The sequence below is a fragment of the Ursus americanus genome, chromosome 17 (assembly GCF_024610735.1).
Source record: "Ursus americanus isolate L20-20 chromosome 17, mUrsAme1.1.p, whole genome shotgun sequence".
Taxonomy (NCBI): Eukaryota; Metazoa; Chordata; class Mammalia; order Carnivora; family Ursidae; genus Ursus; species Ursus americanus.
Window position 1 is genome coordinate 4,714,478 of NC_142143.1, and position 20,422 is coordinate 4,734,899.

Sequence of the window (20,422 nt, forward strand, 5' to 3'; positions counted from 1 at the left end):
AAAGCACAATGTACCCGTTGTCGTCAGAGGCAGTGTTGGCTTTTTTTTTTTTTTTTTTTGGATTGAGGTGAAATTCGTAACGTAACAACCATTTTAAAACGAACAATTCAGCGGCATTTACTACTTCCACAATGCTGTGCAACACGACCTCCATCCGGCTCCCAAACATTCTCATGGCCCAAAAGAAAGCCCATAGCCACGAACGAGTTAATTATCCAGCCTCCTGCTTTCTGTCTGCCGGGGGTCCTTCTGTCTTTACGAGGAAACAAATCCTGAACACCTCCTGGCCCAGCAGCGTACCTTCAGGGACAGCTGACCCGCAGGTCATGGGTTTGTGATGCGCAGAAGGAAAAGTCTGGCAAGGGACCGCGTTTACCTTGGAGGACCCAGAGAGGAGCCGTCCCTTACCCGGCACCCCCTCTCGGTGTGCCCCGCACACACTGCGAGCATGCTGGAGGGAGACCAGCACCTCCCAGGAGGCCCAGCTCGCCGTCCGGGGTAACCCGGCGCCTGCAATGCGGGCACGCCTCGTGGATTCCATGATCTCGCCCCATAGCAGCAGTGCTGGCTAAAGACTCCTGAGCCCTTGGGGTCAGCAGGGTTCCTGCTATCACACTGAATTTCCCACTGCTGTCAGAAGACCCTTTAAGAAGGCAGGCTACAGGGTGTGAGTGCACTCGGAGGGAGTGCGCATGCATGGGAGGGGGGGTGCGTGCACAGGGAGCGCATGCACACACAGAGGGGCGTGTGTGAACACAGGCACCGACACGACTTACTCCAGCAGACGCCTGTGGTTGAGCTCGTGGGAGGGGGGCATCCGGCAGCAGCTGAAGGTGATGACTCGTCTTCCAAAGCGGTCCTCCCCTGCAGGAGGAGACATAGGCGTGAGCCCCATCGGCAGCCAGGGCCGTCTTCTTGCGGAACAGCCCCAGGCGTTCACGGAACACGGAAGCCGCCGGAGCAGCCCCACCTGACCTGAGAGGCACAGGCGGCTGGTGGCAAAGACAGCACCTGCTGAACGAGCATCCACGACGCTCTGTGTCCATCGGCCAAGCTCAAGGTCACCACCAGCCTGCATGCCAACTGCTCCCTTTACCAATGGGAAACAGGGGCCTGGCGGGATTAAGTCACCAGTGCAAAGCCACGCGGCAGACGGAGGACACTAGGCTGGAAGCTAGACACATCTGGCTTCACAGCTAGCATCCGGCCACTGTCCCTGCTGCCTCCTCCCCACGGAATTAGAGCGTCCCCCTGAGCACCCCCAGGACTCCGGGCCCTGGAGAAGGCTGGGCTGGCCTGGGAGACGGCCACCCCTGGACATGACCTCACAGAGTACAGGAGTCCTGATGCTCGGTGCTGGGCCCCAGTGTGGCCCAGGGGACCCTGTGACTGTCACGACACAGTGGTGCTCACCACACATGGGACATGGAGGGGGGTGCTTCCCAAGTGCCGGTACCTGTCTGATCATCTGGGTCCCAGCACCCAGGCTCGCTGCCCATGCCTGTACTCACATCATGTCCAATAACCCGTCCCTAATTGACTGAAAGACGGTTTCTAGAACCTGAAGAAAGCAAATACCCTTCTAGAAATTACACCACTTTAAACTCACTTTCCTTGTGAAGAAGTATTTATAGCTATTTGCAGGGGCTTACTTAGCACGAGAAAGGATGAGACCAGAGCTTTCCCACCCCCGCCAGCTCTGAGCGGGACTAGTCGGGACTGCACACACACTCGCTCACACGCACACACACGCACACCCACGTGCATGCTCGTGCCCTGCCCTGACTGCACACCCGGGACAGCTGCTTGTTACTGAGGACACGTCTGGATCTTCCCAGGAGCCCAGAAGCTCCTCTGATATTTGGAATTCTAGAACTGTTCTGGTCTCCAGACACAGCACCTTCTCATTCCCGAAGCTCCTTAGGGACTCTGCTCCTACTTCCCATGTGTCTAGAAAGCCCCTGTTCGGAAGGACTGCACCAGAAGCCTCACCAAATGGGGGCTTTGGGCACAAATCCCTTGATGGCCACACCCGGGAGGGGAGTGTCTCCCAACACTGTTTCTAGCGTCTCAGAGGCCAGGGTCCCGTGGCCAAGCTGTGTCTGCGCTCGCCTGTGGGGCACAAGGGAAAAGGACAGCGTTGCTTCTCAAGCTGGGAAACTTCTGTGTGGCTGCCGAAGCAATGGGAATTAACTCCCCCTGGGGCTGGAAGAGAAAGTTCACATCCGTGATGAAAGGTCAAGAACCCCGAATGGCCTTAGCATCGCCAATCAGGCCAAATGGAAAGTCTCAGGATGTACTAAATAATTTGGCAAATGGAAGACCAGGTCAACAAGCATTTGCTAAAGACCCACTGTGCGCTCAGCTGTGGGAGGAAAGAGCAGACATGGCCCCCGCCTGGCCCCACCATCCCAGGCAAAGGACAGTGATGTGGGGGACGGGGGTCTCCACCCAGCTCCCCAAGCCCCTGAGAAGCCACAGGGACTCGGGCAGCCAGAGGCTACTTCTCCAGTGCCTTCCACCTGCTTGGGCTTGGGCCATACCGCACAGGTGAAGGACTCCATCGTCCACAGAGCTGTCCTCACTGCAGACAGCAGCTGCTGGTCAGGGGTCCCAGGCCACCCCGCTTCTGATCAGCTGGCTACAAATCCAGAGGTTTCCACGACCCCCTCACAGTCAATAATTCACTAGCTCACTTATATTTTATCATAAAGGACATAAATCAAGACAAGCCAAGAGCAGGAGCGCCTGGGTGGCACAGCAGTTAAGCGTCTGCCTTAGGCTCAGGGCGTGATCCCAGCGTTATGGGATCGAGCCCCATATCAGGCTCTTCCGCTATGAGCCTGCTTCTCCCTCTCCCACTCCCCCTGCTTGTGTTCCCTCTCTCGCTGGCTGTCTCTATCTCTGTCAAATAAATAAATAAAATCTTAAAAAAAAAAAAAAAGACAAGCCAAGAGGGGAGAGTGGGGTGGGAGGGTCCTGGATGCGGGGCCCCCCGTGCCCTCTCCCCATGCAGTCAGGCATAGCGACACGTCACCACCACCCAGGGCACGTGGCTCCAGAGTCTTTACTGGTTTCATCACACAGGCGTGGCTGACAGAATTGTGATTCAATCAATATGCAGCTTGACCCATTGATCAACCCAGATCGAACCCCTGGCAATGGACTGAATGCAGTCTCCAGCCCCTGGAGGTCACAAATCAGTGTCCTCTGCTCCCGGTGGGTCCTCTGGCACAGCAGCCCCACCCTGAGCTGTCTCGGCAGCGTACGCGACCCAGGGTCCCCCATGAGCCTCCTCCTTGGCATAAACCAGCAGGAATCACAAAGCTGCTCCTATCACTTCGGGAATTTCAAGGATTTAGAGGCAGCTTTCCAGGAATCAGGGACAAAGGCCATTGTGTCGCATGACCCTGCACCCTCCACGGCCGACTGTGCCAGAGGGGTGCGCTGCGGGGCTGCGGAGGCCACCACCCAGCAGGCCAGAGATGCAGAGGCCAAGATCCAGAAAGGGAAGACAAAGCAGGGGCTGGGGCTGCAGGCAAGGCCTTGCTGAGGGCAGAGCGGACGTCTGCTCACGGGACACCCTCATCGGCCGTGGAACAGCATGGGGTCTGACACAGTCGCACCACCACGGGCTGCAGGCTGTCACGGGAAATATGGTGAAAGGCGGGGTCAAGGCCACAGGCACGAGGAGAGTGAGAGTTTGACTACCCTGGTGACACTGGGGAGCCAGTGAGGAGGGGAAGTAAGGGACACCATCTGATGAGTCCTTCTGAAGGCCCTTTGGCCGCTGGAGCAGGGTGTCCCAAGCAGACTGCATGGTGGAAGGGAGTCAGAAGGCAGGGACAGTGACCTCCAGCACTGGGGTGGGGTCCCCAATGCCGGGACATTTGCGGGGACGTAGGAGATAGAGCCAGTACTGCATACGTGGGGTGGGCGGGGCCGAGAGGGGAGCACAGGGCACAGCCCTGGGCATGGGGTGCAGCCATGGGCAAGGGCTGAGCCCCATCCAGGACAGAAGGTCCCCAGGGCAGAGTGATAATGGCCTGGAGTGGATGCGGGGCCAGGTGGAGGGGCAGCTGCCCAGGCTGCTGGATCCCAGGGAAGAGAGAGCTTCCACCACCCAAGCCGCCGAGGCAAGATCCACTCGGTGTCCTGGTGGGCCACGGTCGGGCACTGTCGTGGCTGGAAAGAGGCAGCAAGCAGAAGGTCCACACCCCACGACAGTGAGAGACGGTCAGGAGCAGAGCAGAACTCGGTGGCAGGCATGGCAGAGCCTCACAGAGGAAGAGGGACAGGTGTGGGAAGCCGATGTCACAGGAGTCACAGCAAGGCCACCCCGGGACCAAGGGACTTGGTGTCCAGGAACGCCAACCCCTGGGCAAGGCCAGAACACATGGGTCTCCATCAGACCACAGGCCCCGCTTCCCTCCCTACCCTGGCTTGCCGGTTTGCCGAGGGCGGGTGGGAGGGGCTCACGGCCTGTCCGAGCCCCCCCAACCTGCAGCTGCTGAGAGGCGCTGTGCTGGCCAGGCGAGGGGACGCGCCACCGCGGCTCTGGTCTGCGGGCCCAGAGGGTGGAGGGCCTGCAGACACAAGGCAGGTCAGGGTCAGAGTCTGGACTCGGTTCAGCCAGCGATAGGGTGCGAGGGGCCCCGAGCAGGCCGTGAGCCCCATCCATCCGCCACCTGCAAACAAGGATGAGGAGTAACCCCGGGGAGAACGCAGCGTGGGCAAGCCAGACTCAGGGACGTGGAGCGGGCTGGGAGCCCAGCGCCCACCCCTGGCCCAGTCCCTTCTCCTCCTCCTGCTTACATAAAGCACTGACCTGTTCACTCCTTCACTGCATAAACACTTATTGCACACCTACTGTTTGCAGGGTCCATCAACTTGCATGAGCTACCAGTGAAGGTTTTCCACTCCCCTCAAAAGCAAAAGGGCAACTAATTCAGCATTTTCTTTTCATATCAGCAGATTTCTGAACGTCCCCTAAGCTAATATCTCAGCGTTACCCAGACGGGACAGACCCGCGAAGCTTACGGCGAGTGTGGCGGCGGGCAAGCTGGATTTGTGAAAAAGCAGACAGGAAGGACAGGCTGGGTCCTGTCCCCTCACAGCCAGGCAGCCCCAAGCCAGCCTCTCTGATGCTCTGCAGTCCGGGCTCAATGGTAAAAGCGCTGTGTCCGGGCTCAGTCGGTTGAGCATTTGCCTCTTGGTTTTGGCTCAGGTCATGATTTCAGGGTGGTGAGGTCGAGCCCCGTATCGGGTTCCACGCTCATCGGTGAGTCTGCTGAAGATTCTCTCTCCCTCTGCCCCTCCCCCTGCTCACTCTCTCTCTCTCTAATAAATAAATAAATCTTAAAAAAAAAAAACTGGCTGGGAAGGACTGAGTCAGTAACTTCAATAAAGTCTTGGTTGGCATAGCACTGGCATACAGCAAGCACTCAATAAATGTGACCCGTTTCCACATGCCAGACGGTGGATGCCTCCGGGTGTGCTATTCCATTTACAGTCGAGGAAGCTGAGGGCTGTCGGAGCGGGGTACACGCTCGCAGCCGGCCCAGCTCTGAGGGCGGCACCCCCAGCCTGGCCGGCACAACACCCTCGGCCCCCGAGCGCCCCGCAACGGCGGCGGGCAGGCCTCCCGCGCTCCTGCGGCTGCCTGAGTGCAGGCCTCCCGGGCAGCCCTGAGGCATCCCCGGGACAGCCAGGCCTTCCGTTTATTAAGCAGTCAACGCGGCAAGTGCATTCATGAGATCAGTCAATATGAGTGAACGCCCCTCCGTCGTCCTCCAGTAACACAGGCCGGTGTATCGAGAACGGGCTTCAAAATGATATAATGTGGAAGGAAATGAAAACTATCAATAAAATGCAAATTCTGCGAGGCACTGGCTTAATTCATGACCCCTATTCCTTCCCTCACGGTGCACAACACAACATCGCTCACTGCCTCCGAGACGGGAGGAGCCCAGTTTATGAATAAAGAAAGGGCTCCCGGAGCCATCGCCCGGAACGCGGTCCAGCCGATCCGTCATCCGCTCCGAGTGAAGGACGATTAAAATGCATAATAAACGCAGCAGCAATCTCACCGGCAGTGATCTGGGAGTTTGGCTCTTGGGGTTTTTGTTTTAAGGCTGCTCATCTTTTTTTTTTTTTTTTTTTTTTTGCAGAAATGAAAGGAGACTTGAAGACCCATTTTTGTCAACATCCTGCCGGGAAGCCTGGCCGGGGTCTAAACTGAGGGGAAAGACCCGGGTCTGGGGCGGCGGCCTGTCATCCAGGAGGACCAGATCCGCCCGTCCTCCTCTTCTCTTCTCTGCCACTCGCCGCCTCTGCGACTCTGGATTACACCTCCGCCTCTCTGCTCCCCAGGCCCGAACCCTCCCCCTGCCCACCCCGCTCTCCACTGCGGCCATGTCCCTCTGGGCTCACGGCCCCGGCCCCAGACAGGGACCTGAGCTGCAGACGGTGACCTCTTCTTCAAATGCTGAAATCAACTTTATTTACAAAACACTATCTTAAAGAATTACAATTCTACACAGCGTCTGTCTGGCCAAGTGCATACCCCTTAAGTATGGACAGATCCATTCAGTATTACTTTGTATAACACTCCGATTTCTAGCAGTGGTTCTGGATGTCCGGCTCTGGGGGAAGTGACACCCGGAGAGGAAATGAGGAGGGTCCCCTTAGTGGGGAGTGAGGTCTGCTCATGCCCAAAGTGGACCCCTTGGCAGGAGTCACAGGGTGGCCCATGTGGCTTCCCAGTGGAGCAGGAGCAAGGGTTCCAGATCCCCCGGGTGGGCCAGTCACACAGGAGCGTGAGCCGGACTTAGGGAAGAGGGGACAGAGCTGGACGCCTGGGTGAGGCTGGGAGGAGGGGACAGGGGACTGACCCCGAGCAAGGAAACACCAGGGACTCTCGCCAGGCGCTCTGATAGAAAGGCCAATGGTAGTTTCAGGGATGCTGATTTCTGCCCTAACGATTTCTCTCTCCTTAGCCACTGGTTCACCCGGGTCGGAGCGTCTCGATTTCCCTTGCTCTAGTTCTCTGTGAAGTCGATCTCAGTCACGTACAGAGCTGGCTCCGTCCGGCTCTGCTCCAGCCGCCTCTGCCTGACTCCTGAGGACCTCTGGCTAGGCTGGCATCTTTTAGGAGGGGGGGCTGAGGCCATCAGATGTCCTCTAAAGACAGTTAAACATCCCAAGAACCTGGTGTTTAAGTGAGAACTCCGCTCTAAAATGAGGGAACTCTCCAGAATCCGAGGACTGCCCCCCCAGCTGTCATCCCCCACAGCGTACAGCCCTGTAGCTTGAGGACAGGCTCAAGCACTCCACTGCGATGACCTCGGAGCGTCTCTAGAAGAGCCTGCCCACAGCCCAAGGAGCCCACAGACCCTTAACGGTGCTGAAGGACCCACGACAAACCACGGGGCCACCGACGGCCTTGCTCCAGGAAGGAACCCTGTCCCGGCCCCAAGGCCCCCTGCCCAGCAGGTGGAAATGAGGCATGCAGAAGAGGAAGGACCGCAACTTGTTCCCCAGGGCCCCCATCTCTTGACTGAACTCTCACCCCGCTCTGCTAGGGCCCCTTCCCAGTCCTGTTTCAGCTCGTCCTCCAGCCTGATGCTGGAAATCTCTCTCCACAGCATGAGCTCATATCACTGTTCTTGCTCCTATCAGGGCTCCTGCAGCCGCTGCCGGCACCCCCCACTCCGCGGCAAGAGGGGTCACTCTAAACCACAAGCCCCACGGTATCGGCCCTCTGCCTCACGCTCCCCAGAGCCCGGAGACTGAGCGCGGACTCCTGGACACACCCGCGAGGTGCGGAGAATGTGGCCCCGCGAAGCAGCCACCTCTCAACAGAAGTACGAAAAGATCTCATGGGAAGCTGTCTACACGCAATGCGCTTCAGCCAAAAAGACGGGGACCAGCTGAAGGGAAAAGCACGGAGAAGGCATAGCTACCAACACCAGTGAGGACGGAGCTGGCCCGGCTGTCCTGACTACAGGAACGTCAGACATGGCTGTCAACACAGGTGCGTGGCCGGACGTAAAGGAGGGCACTTCAAAACGATGCAAAGGTCAACCCATCAAGGAGACGTAACTACCCAAAGTGTCCGTGTCCCCAAAAACAAAGTGTCAAGACACAAGGAACAAAAGCGGACAGAACCACAGGCAGAAGCTGACCAATTCCAACCATGGGCGCTCTGAGCACCCCTCAGTCAACAACCGATAGACGTAGACACGGAGGTTACCAAGGAGGCAGAAGGTCTGGACCACACCACTCATCAGCTGAACCTAAGTGAAACACGCAGAACACTCCGCCCAGCACCGCGGGACACACATTCCTCTCGAGTGGACAAGGGACATTGGCCCGGACAGCTCCTGTGCAAGCCACCACTTCTCAGACTTCGAGGTCTCGGAACCCATTGATACTCTTAAAAATGACTGATGCCCTCAAGGAATTGTGTTTTTGTTTTTTTTTTAAGATTTCATTTATTTGAGAGAGAGCGAGAGCGAGCACATGTGCACGTGTGAGCAGGGGGAGGGGCAGAGGGAGAGAGAATCCCAAGCAGACTCTGAGCTCAGCACGGAGCCTGACACGGGGCTCGATCTCACGACCCTGAGATCATGACCTGAGCCGAGACCAAGAGTCGGAGGCTCAACCGGCTGAGCCACCCGGGCGCCCTGGTCCTCAAACAGTCTTAACATTTTATAAAAGTGGGCTATTTCTATAGAAATTGACCATACTAGAAACCTAAAAGAGAACATTTTAAAATACTTATTCATTCATTTAGAAACAAGCCATTGTAGGGGCGCCTGGGTGGCTCAGTGAGTTGAGCCTCCGACTCTTGATTTCGGCTCAGGTCATGATCTCAGGGTCGTGGGATCGGGCCCCACGTCAGGCTCCACGCTCTGCAGAGAGTCTGCTTCTCCCTCTCCCTCTGCTCCTCCCCCTGCTCACACATGTGCCCTCTCTCTCTGCCTCTCTTAAATAAATTTTAAAAATCTTTAACAATAACCCATTGCCTATTGACATAGATAATGTATTTTTTATTCTTTTTTTTTTTTTTTAAAGATTTTATTTATTTATTTATTCGACAGAGATAGAGACAGCCAGCGCGAGAGGGAACACAGGCAGGGGGAGTGGGAGAGGAAGAAGCAGGCTCATAGCGGAGGAGCCTGATGTGGGGCTCGATCCCAGAACTCTGGGATCACGCCCTGAGCCGAAGGCAGACGCTTAACCACTGAGCCACCCAGGCGCCCCTAGATAATGTATGTTTTATTCTTAAGAAAAATAACTGTATTTCCTGCTTCCGTTTTGTGGGCACCTGACCTGTGCTCCCACAATGGGTCCAGCATCCATCCCTGCTCCCTAAACCTTAACGGTTCTCCAAAGTGAACATCTGGGAATTGAAATGGCTGGCCCCCTGTCCAATCCCCATCCTCTCCTCGGTCCTCTGCACGGAGTGGACGCCAAAATACTTACCATTTGTGTCTCGGGGGCCTCCAACTATTGAGAACCGTTCCTCTGTTTCATCATCACCTTGACAAGATTCCAGCTCCTTGGGGACAGGGACTAACGTTTACCAGCTCGGTGCAGGCGACAAAGAGGTGAGATGTTAGGGTCACTGTCTGTGATGGCTAACTCCATGCGGCACCTCGACTGATGGCTGTGAGACATTATTTCTTGGTGTGGCTGTGAGGGTGTTTCCAGAGGAGAGCAGCATGGGAACTGAGTGAACATCGCCCTCCCCAAGGCAGGAGGCGACGCCCATCTGTTAAGGGCCTGGATAGAACAAAGGGGCAACGGGCGAATGTGCCCTTTGCTTGAGCTGGGATGTCTGCTTTCTCGAGCCCTCGGACACTGGGGGACACCAGCGCTCCTGGTCCTCCAGAACCTGGGCCCCTCCTCGGTGCCCAGACTTCAGATGACAGATCCTGGGATTTCTCAGTTTCCACCACCACGTGAGAGCCAACCCCCACGGTAAACCTCCTCTCGCGTGGATCTCTATACCTCCTCCTGGTCCCATCTCTCTGGAGGACCGCGATGTCATCTGCTATTTCCAAACCCTGGCAGGCACTCTGGTTCCTACTGTGCTGTTCATTGTGGGGCCGCAGCCGGCTGGAGGGAAGCAGCCCAGATAAACCCACCCCGTCCCACGGGGCCCACAAGGACGCTGGGACCACCCAGCTGTGACCCACCTGCCACCTGCAGGATGCCGTGCCTGGCCACGTCGTAGAAGGGGTGATTCGTGCTCAGCGCAGGGTGCTGGCCGGCCGCGGGCGCCACCAACGGCCTTCTCACTATGCTCAGGGCAGCGGCCTCCTCTTCGTCTCTCTGCAGCTCTGTGGCAGACAACGAGGATTAGAGGAAGTCAGCTGTCTTCTCGAGGAAGAAGGGCAATGAGGGGGCCTCCGGAGGTCTCTTTACAGGACAGTCACCATGCCTCAGCTGTGCACCCACTATGTGCCCCTCTCTGCTGTGCTCCCACTATGTGCCCACCTCTCCTGTGCACCCAGCACGCATTTGCTCAGTGTGACCCCGCTATGCATCTGCTCAGTGTGCGCCCACCCCTCCTGTGCCCCCACGATGCTCCCACTCGGTGTGCAGAGCCATGGAGGGATAAAATGAGACCTCAGGGCTGAATACTGCCCTCCTCACTGAAAGGAGTGGAAAGGGCGACTCAGAGACGGGGAATGAGTGCCCAAGGTCACACTGCTCATGGACAGTGGAGTGTGGACTTGAACTCGATTTCCCAGCTCCGAATTCCAACCAACCCAAGCCCTGCTTGAAGATGTGGACACTGGCAGCCGGCAGGAACCCACGGCTGGGTTGAGGGCAGACATGGGTCACTGTGCTATGAAGGAGGGAAAAGGACAGTCTTCCAGTTTAATTTTAGTCGGAGAGGTTCCTCGTGCAAAACAAATCAAAACAGAGATGTTTTCAGCTGGAAAAAGATGGGACCTTCAAATTTCAGGCTAGAGTAGACTCCGGTCCCCAGCTGCACTGGGTGGAGGGGTGTCCCTCCAAGATTCATGCCGCCTGGAACCTCCCAATGGGACCTTACTTGGAAATACTGTCTTTAGAGATGAAATTAATTCAGACGCGGTCATACTGGACTAGGGTGGACCCTGGTGAGAAGAGAAGAGACACAGACGCAGGGAAAATGGCCACGTGAAGCATCCTGATGGATAAGCGGTGGACAGTGCTTAAGGCAGTTCTGGAAAACAGGGCGCCCCAAAGAATCGGGAATAGGTGTTCTAACACGCCACGCTCACGGCAGCCAAGACGTCGCCCCGGCCACATGCCCATCCAGGGATGAGCGGACAAACTATGGGCTACCCATGGGATGGGTAGTATTCAGGCATAAGAGGAACACAGTACTGATACGTGTGACAATACAGATGGACCTGAAAATATCGCGCTAAGGTAAAGAAGAGACTGTATAATGTAGGATTCCGTTTATAGGAAATGCCCAGGACAGGTAAACCCACTGACTCAGAAGGCAGAATGATGGTTGCCAGGGCCCGAGGGAGGGAGTGACTGCTAATGGGGTTTGGGGTTTCCTTTTGGGGTGACGGAAATGTTCTAACGTTGTGGGTACGCCACGCAACATTACGAATGTAGTAAATACTTTCCGATGGCGAATTTTATATTATGTTAATGTCACCTCGATTAAAAAAAAGAGAGAGAAAACTGCTTTAGCACGTGGGGCACAGCCATGGAAACAGGAGGAGGCAGACCCTGGACCCCCTAAGGAAGGCAGGGGACGGAGGGATCAAGGATGCACCCCTGACCGTGCCGCTGACATCAGGCTCCTTGTCCTGCTACCACAGGCACCCAAGTGAGAAACGCTTCAGCGTCACTGCATGCCTTAAACAGCAAGGGGAGCAAACTGGGAGGCACAATGACAGGTCCTTGGGAGCGAATCACGCAGCAGGTGTAAAACCAGCCAAGGCTTCCCGCATCTGGGTGGGGTGCGCTGGTGCCGGATGCAGAACGGAAAACCGTTTATTTCAGGGCTACAGGCCTTCAGCAAGTTCTTAGGATCTACTCTGGTTATTGCAAACCTGGAAGAGAAATCTGCACCACAGGGAAATGAATCAAACAGCCTGGCCCCAGTGCACATGACAGGAATAGCCTTGCAGGTAAACACGTACACGTGTGATCTTAACCAAAACGCCAGGGGGCGAGTCCAGGGAGAGGCTCTCCTCCCAGCTTGGTTCCTGCCACCCGGTGCCCTTGGCGTGTTTTCCAGTTACCCTGAGCCTCAGTTTGCTTGTCTGTAAGATGGGGACACAGAATCTGGCACTTTAGCGGGTAGCCTTAAGCAGCAAATGAGGATATTACCCCACTTGAGCCTCTCGGCAACCCGGGAGGGGGCTCGCATCACCCACAGGGATTCATCTGAGTCTGCACAAAAGAACCCTGGCGAGGTTAAAAAGGCACTCCCTGCGGCTAGCTGGGAAGGGGGAGAGTAAGACCCCAGAGGAGGGAGAAGGACAACCTCACCGAGCACTTTTTACAGGGTTAGACTTTTTAAGCGACGTATATATATTATCTTTTGAAAGCAAATGTACGCCAATGATCTCGCAGGACGAGGCTGGAAGGAGAACATGCTTTTACCTATTTCGGCCAGCTCCTCCAAGTCCAGGCGGGACATGCTCTGCTGCTGGGCAGGGCGGCCCAGGCACACGGTCCCGATGTCACCTCTTGGGGATCCCGGCATGGGGTCCTTCCAACACCCTGAGGGAGAAGCACACAGAACCCAGGACATTTAACACACGTACCCACGAGGGCGCAGGGAATGAAGGAAATGCCCTTCGAGTGCCCGGCTTGCTTTTTTCTCCTTAACTTAAAAAAAGCACCGACTTTTTTTTTTTTTTTTAAAGATTTTATCTATCTATTCATTCGACAGAGACAGAGACAGCCAGCGAGAGAGGGAACACAAGCAGGGGGAGTGGGAGAGGAAGAAGCAGGCCCACAGCGGAAGAGCCCGATGTGGGGCTCGATCCCACAATGCCGGGATCACGCCCTGAGCCGAAGGCAGACGCTCAACCGCTGTGCCACCCAGGCGCCCCAAAAGCACCCACTTCTGATCCCCTAAGACCCCAAGTCAAGATGATATTTTCACCTCTGTTCACCTGCCCAGCCCATTCTCCATGTGGGGGAGATCCAGGGAGCCAGAGCCCCGAAGGCGTGGGCCCATAATGTGACTGCCTCTCGTTCGGGATCCGGTGCCCCTGGCCGGAGCTCCCTCTCACCGAGCAGCCCCGTGTCCCAGGAGAGCAGGGCGGGGGTCCTGGGGGAGGCGCACATCTTGAGCACGAACGTTATCAGGGCTGAAGCCCTCAAGGCTACCATCACGCCTGCTCAGAGAGATGCACGCTCCTGCACCCGTTTTATGGACGGGGAAACTGAGGCCAGGGAAGATCAATCAGAACTGCTCATGGCTGCACAGCTAGGAGTTACCAAACGTGGTTATTCTGCGCCAAGCTCATGCTTCAGCACCCGTGCAAATCTTTACAGAAACCCCTGTGCGCCCCCAAGTAATGGAATATTTGCCACGCAAAGGAATGAAGTACTGATGCCACGTGGGCGAAACTTGAAAACATGACGCTGGGCGAAAGAAGCCAGTCCCAAAAGATGCCATGGTTCCATTGATACGAAGTGTCCGGGACTGGCAAGGCCATAGACAGAAAGCGGGTCGGTGACTGCCAGGGGTTGGGGCGGGATGGGGACCAGGGGGACAGCAGCCAAGCTACACTGGTTGTTTCTGAGACGAAGAAAACGTCCTCAAAGTGACCGGGGTGACAGGTGCACATTCTCTGTGATGACACTAAAAACGCTGGACTGTATACGCTTTGTGTGGGTCAATCGTCTGTTAGGTGAATCCTCTCTCAATACAGGTGTTTTAAAACATGAACAACGCAGGGTGAAAACAGCATCTGAGGTTTGGCCCGGCTTTTAATTGCCAAAATGCCGTTTCCTAAGAGATCCAGGATAAGGGCTAATAAATCCATTTATTTGCCCACATTTAGCCTTTTTTCATTTTTGCAGAAGCCCATATGGCTCTAGGTAGAAGATGCAGGGATCTGAACTAAAACAACGTGTGGCAGACAATGTAAAGAAGAATGTTTTATGAATACAAAAAAAATTTAAAACCTTGATACCTTCTTTTTCTTCTTCTTCTTCTTTTTCAAAACTCCCTGTTGGCTAAGTGCTGTTTTTTATCTCCATTTTACAGATGAGAAAACTGAGCCAGAGGTCAGGAAGTCCCCTGCTCAGGTGCAGAACCTGGGAAGAGGAGGCACGGAGGGCTCCAGCGCTTACGCACAACACCAGCCAGAGGTGCGCAAGAGCAGAGAGGCAGGGAGGGCCCGGGGCAAGGAGAGGCACGCCCCTTTTCCGGGGGTCACGGACAGCCAGCTCCCTGTGGTCACACCTACTCACTTTTAGGGGAGAAGTCAGAGTCTGTGACTGTCCATGACCACTGCCGACGTTCAAACACTAGAATCTAACTTAAAATGAAAAATACGCAGAGGTGGGCGTCCAAGACCCCACGATTCTAGCCTTGGACACACACGCAGCAGAAAGCGTACAGCTGGGCATGGGAAGACAGGGAACGGGGGTAGGATGTCCTGAGCAGCGCTCCTGAAACCTCCCCAAACGGGAAATGACCGAGTAGCCACAGCCAGTGGAAGGCGGCTGTCACCGTGACAGTCCCACGGCGGCGTGCTCTGCAGCCGTGTGAGTGGGCCGTCCGCGGCGGGGTGCGGGGGGGGAGGGGGGTTCACAATCCCACCCCAGCAACAAGTCAGGTGCAGAGGACGATATACCGCATGATTCCATACTTTAAAAGTTCGAAGCAGGGACGCCTGGGTGGCTGAGTCGGGGAAGCGTCTGCCTTCAGCTCAGGTCATGATCTTGGGGTCCCGGAATTGAGCCCCACATCAGGCTCTCCACTCAGCGGTGAGTCTGCTTCTCCCTCTCCCTCTGTGATCTCTCTTGCTTTCGCTCTCTCTCAAATAAATAAAATCTTAAAAAAAAAAAACCAAAAAACTTTGAAGCAGGCAAAGCGAATCTATGCGACAGAGGTCAGCGAGGCACCTACCTTGACAGGCAGGGGCACGGGGCTGGCCACGTTCTATTTCTGGGTGCCGCTGTGTGTGTGTTCACACTGTGAAAATTCCATGAATTTGGGGGGTCGGATGTGTCAGGCAGTCGGGGGAGGGCTGCCCGGGAGGAGGGAAGGCTGCGTGCGGTTCCCTGGAGGAAAGTGGAAGGAGAGGGGCCCGGACCCACGTGGCTGGCGCCCAGGCCGCAGCAGGAGGGCGGGGAGAGGAGGACATACACGTGTCACAGGTTCACTTGACAACCGTGTCTTGGGCAGGCAACGGGGCCCTGGATGCAGAGGGCAACGGACGTGTGCGCTCGAAGTACTCAGGCCGAGAGAGGGACCCAAACAGGCAAAGGTCAGCAGGAGGAAGGGTGCTGACCTCACCAGAAACGCGCAGCAACCGACAGACGGCAAGGGGCTTGCTGAGCTCATATGTGGGCCGGGAAGGCCGCCTCCCGACACCAGGGACGTCAGGGGCACAGCGTCCCTGGCCCGGGCGGCCCGTGCTGTCTGCGCAACAGGACGCCGCCGCAGACACACGCTACGGCCAGAGTCCAGGCCTGCAGTCAAACGGGAAGCGACTTCTTGGCTGGACAGAGTGGACAGCTGTCCTCTTGGCCACCAGCATCCCTTCCCCTCTGCCAGGAGCTCCCCCACCGTCTCTCTCTCACACACACTCCCTCTTCCTCACACACGTACACATGCACATACGTGCACGCACGCACAGAAGCACGTGTGCACACCGCACGCACGCAGAGCCCGTGTGATGTGGAATGATGGAACACGGGATCCTTGCCCGGCCAACCACGGCAGCAGACTCCCCGAGCGACAGAGATGAGGTCTGGTGCGATCACAGGCTGTCGCTGTTGTAAGCAGAGTGAATTCTAAGACTTCCATAAAAGCTACTGAGAAGAAATACGTCTTCCTTTTTTTTTTTTTTTTTTTTTTAAGCTGGCTCCACACCCAGCACAGAGCCCCCAACACGGGGCCCGATCTCACGACCCTGAGATCATGACCTGAGCTGCAATCAGGAGTTGACCGCTTAACTGACTGGGCCGCCCGGGTGTCCTGAGAAGAAATACTTCTTAAATTTATTCTGCCGGACCCAAACCTGAGAGGATATGGGCCCGGAACTACCAAAGGTCACCACATGGAACATGAGAAAGATGAAGCCAAAGGCAGAAGGCAGAACAAGATAGAGGAACAGTCCGCTAAAGCACTGTGCGCCTGGATCCAGCTGTGCCTGAATGCAAAGACCCAACAAACCCTCTCTCTGCTCAAGCCCGCTGGCGGTACGGACGACCGGCTTACATTTTCTTCTTTGAAAAGTCAGTGCATACGGAAACCCTCGATGAAAACTACTTCAACGTTCTCTGCTTCAAGAGAAGAACAGGTCCACTGCCCACACTGCTTTCCTCTCTGTGGTACAAGTAATCAACTTCATTTCCGGAAACGCTGAGGGGGACTCTGGCGTTAGCAACAGAGCCGCATCGAGCACCAGCCGACCTCCACCCCACACCCACACCCAGCCCTGGCTCTGTCCCCTCCACAGCGCGCAGCTGGAAGGCCTAATTCCACAGGGCCCCCAAGCTCACCGCTCTCCCCTTGATGCGAACTTCCCCGTGCCAGGCTGGTCACGCAATCTCTTCGCGAGCCCCGTCCGCTTCATGTCGCCGCAGGTCAACCCCTCACCCTCTCTCAGCTCGGTGCATTTCCAAACGGCAAAAAGGCCTAACAGCAACACCGAAGGACCTCATTAAAGGGGACGAAAGCCTCCCCTTTACCCTGTGAACAACTTTTATTTCTGGACATTGCCTGCAGGCCCTCACGCACACGCACCGAATCCTATAAAGTCACAATCAGATGACACATGCATGTCATCACTCACCCGGACCGCTCACTCCTCCCACTCCACCCCCAGCCACCGGCCCCAAACATCCCAGATTCCAGAACATTCAGCACAAAGCCCAAGCCACCAGCAGCAGCATGGCCCAGCTCGGTCTGGGGTGGGAGCTTGTGCCCCTTGCTGCAATGAGGCGGGTGATCTGGGGTGCAGGAAAGGAGAGGGCCACATGACTGTGTCCAGACAAGTGTGGCCGGCACCCCAGTCACGCAAGCGAGCTTAGCGCCAGACGTCAGTGGCTCCCGGGGCGTGACCACGCTGGCGACATACCTACGAAGACTTTTGCCGGAAGGTCTCCCGTGGATCTAGTGACGCCTCCAGCACAGCTGTTCTAGAAGAACTAGCCCTCGGGGACCAAAGAACACACGAGAAGATACGTGAGGGGCAAAGCTCAGAGAAATCTAGAAGGGGACATTCTACCAGACAACCGGCCTGGCCTCTTCGCAAGCTGAGATTATTTAAAAAGAGAGAGAGAGAGAGACAGAGAGACAGCGAGCAGGGGCTGGTTCAGGCGGCACGACCGCGTGCGGCCCGCAGGCCTGCTGGAATTCTGGCTTATGAGCGAGCTGTGGAGACAGTCCTGGGACAAACGCGAGACGCCAACACGATCTGAAGCGCTGCGGGTGCTATAAGAGCCGCCGTGTGGGTTTGCAGGGGTGCCGCGGGCTGGGTGCACGGACCGGCTTCAAGGGCAGGAGGTGCGCGCCCAGGCCGCCAGGAGGGAGAGGCAGGGGGTGCGCCGCCTGCTTTCCCTCAGTTCAGCGAAGAGACAGACACACGGAGAATCCGCAGTGAATGGCACCCCCTTCTGCATGGAGCGTGTGTTCTCTGCGATTCCTTCCGTGTTCCGTGCTCTGAGCAATTTGGACCAAAAACATCTGCGGAGGGAGCGAGGGAGGCGGGAATGCAGCCCTCGCCTGGCCCCGGGGCCCTGAGAAAGGCCTCGGGCCCCATTTCAGCCCCAGGGTATCTCCGTGTCCTCCTGTCTCTCTCCCTTCTCTCTAGCCTTGCTCTCCCGTCTCCAGGGCACAGGTAAACCCAGGTCTTTTGCATTTCTACTTCTGGGAGCCATGGCAACAGTGACCTAGCTCAGACTCCACTTTCAGCCAGCCTCCTCCCTCCACCTCCTGCGGCACCCCTGCCCCACGCGCCCTGCCACCTGCTCGCTCCTCGGATAGCTGTGTGGCTTTGCCAGGCTTTTGCCCTCTCTGGGCTGAGGTGGACCAAGAGCCCTGCCCTGCCCCTTTCGCGGGCTTGCTGCCAGGACCCGGCTGGTGGGAGACCCCACCAGGGCAGGGCACAAGGAGGGAGCCCTGGACAGGGGGAGGGAGGGGGGAGGAGGGGCAGGTGAGGCCTCCGGAGTCACACGCACCCCTTTCTCCATATCCCCCGCGCGCGCGTGCACACACAAACACACACACACACACACAGAGGCACGCACACTGGAGTCCTGGCTCCGCTCTGCCTGCAGTTCTGGGCCCCTCTCTGGGACGCTGCCTCCTACCCCAGTGCACACGACAATTCCAGACCAATTCCTCAAGACGCACATTTCATACCAGTGCCTGGACCTGCCACCAACTGCCCACGGCCCCTCCGTGCTTGCACCTCCTGCATTTTTCTGAGGTCACCTGACCCTGGAGGCCCCGGTTTCTGAGGGCAGGGCAGGTAACGGGAAGGTAGCCCTACAGCCAGCTGGCCAGGGCTGGGGTGCACATGCGGGATCGGGTTCACTCCCTGGCAGGGCCCAGAGCACCAGGCAAGGAAGGCCCGGCGCTGCCCCACATGGACCCCATGGCCTACTGTGTCCTGTCGGGAGCCCTGGGCCACCCTCCAAATCTGGCCTTCCCCAAGCTGGAGGCAGCTCACTGGCAACAGGGAGGTGGGAGGGGTGACACCAGGCCTGGCTGTGAGCCACCCTCTACCTGCAGTGAAAGTGAGAAAAGAAACTTAATCATCTACACCCACAGCTCTCGCCACGGCCACGGCAGCTGGTCTGCAAGGAGCACTGGCCAGGAACCCCGGTGAGCTGAGAACACGACTCACCTTAGTCATTTGTCCCAGAGACACCCAACGACACTGGCGGCCAGGCACAAGGGTGCCAAGGGCTGTTACTGCCAGGGACGGGGGCACCCAGTCTTGTGGGGGACTTAGCTGCCACCCCATCATTCCGCTTATCCCTCACGACAGGCAAGGGGGCTCCTCGGAGTTTGGTGATGGAAGGGGGCCACCCTGTCCCCACCCCCAGAGCTAGCCCCTTTTGTGGGCTAGCCTGGACCAATACACCTGCTATAAGCCAGACGAACAGCTTGAAAGCAACCATCTGGGGGCATGTCTTGAAGGACCCACCTGACCCAGGGAAGAATACGTCTGGAACATTCTCACTTCAAAGCCTCGGGAAGCTCTGACCACCAGGGTCAACCACCAGAATGGACCCAGGCCTCTTCCTGCTGCTCTGCCTTTGGGGAAAGGCCTCCCTGTCGAGCGGCACAGCTGGAGGTCCTGGCAAGGAAGCGGCTGGGGGTGGGAGTTGGGAGTTCAAAGCCACCAAAGCCAAGAAGGCTTTGCATTTCCTCCAGAGTCTGCTTGAACCAAACAGAGTAATATTTACTCCTTCTTTCTTTATAGGCGCAAAACCTTTACCCGGCTCGGATCGCCGATCTCAGGAAGCGCAGGCAGCTTTGTTTTGAAGTCTGCGTGCTCACATGTGGGCATGTCACGCATCATCAGTGCCTTGTTGTGGCAACAGCTAGTCTGGGGGTGGGGGTGTGGATCTAGCAGGATGAACCCTGGGGGCCACCCCCACTCCCGCAATCCTATACTTGAGAGAAAAATACGGCTCTCCCCCCATCCTGGAGTGCTCCCCGGGTTTGCACCAGAGTCTGACGGTTCCTCACCCCCCGCTGCATGGGCTCAGGGGGACCCCACCCCACGCAGGATGGGAACACTGCCCGGGCAGGAGAAGGAAGCCCATCCCCACGGCTGCCACTAAGGAGCCTGGGAGTTCCTCGGGGAGGCCGGTGTCCTACCCCCACCAGGCACAGCTGCTCTGTCTTTCTCCAGGTCCAGGAGCCCAAGAGGTGCTGACTGGCCGGCAGGCATCCAGGGGAGCAGTGAGCTCTGGCACTAGGGTAAGTCTGGTCCCGTTGACTTGTGATGGTTGATTTTATGTGTTAACTTGTCTGGGCAACAGTGCTCAGCTGCTTGGTCAAACACTAGCCCGGATGTTGCCGTGAAGGTATTTGTAGAGGTGACTAGCATTCACAATCGGTTGACTTTGTGTAAAGCTGGCAATGCATCGTAATGTGGTGGGCCTCGTCTAATCAGTTGAAGATCTTAAGCGAAAAACGCTGAGGTTTTTTCAGAGAACGACTTCTGCCTCAAGACTACGACATAGA

The 20,422-nt window shown here is 56.8% G+C and overlaps 1 protein-coding gene across 1 annotated transcript in view; it reads right to left on the reverse strand.

Moving 5' to 3' along the window:
- ARHGAP8 (Rho GTPase activating protein 8) overlaps window positions 1-20,422 on the reverse strand; it is a 66,329-nt gene that overhangs the window by 36,066 nt on the left and 9,841 nt on the right. The window contains 3 exon segments of the mRNA XM_045780080.2: window positions 777-864; window positions 10,206-10,349; window positions 12,631-12,750. Of these exon segments, the coding sequence (XP_045636036.2) occupies window positions 777-864; window positions 10,206-10,349; window positions 12,631-12,733 (335 nt within the window). The 5' untranslated portion in view covers window positions 12,734-12,750.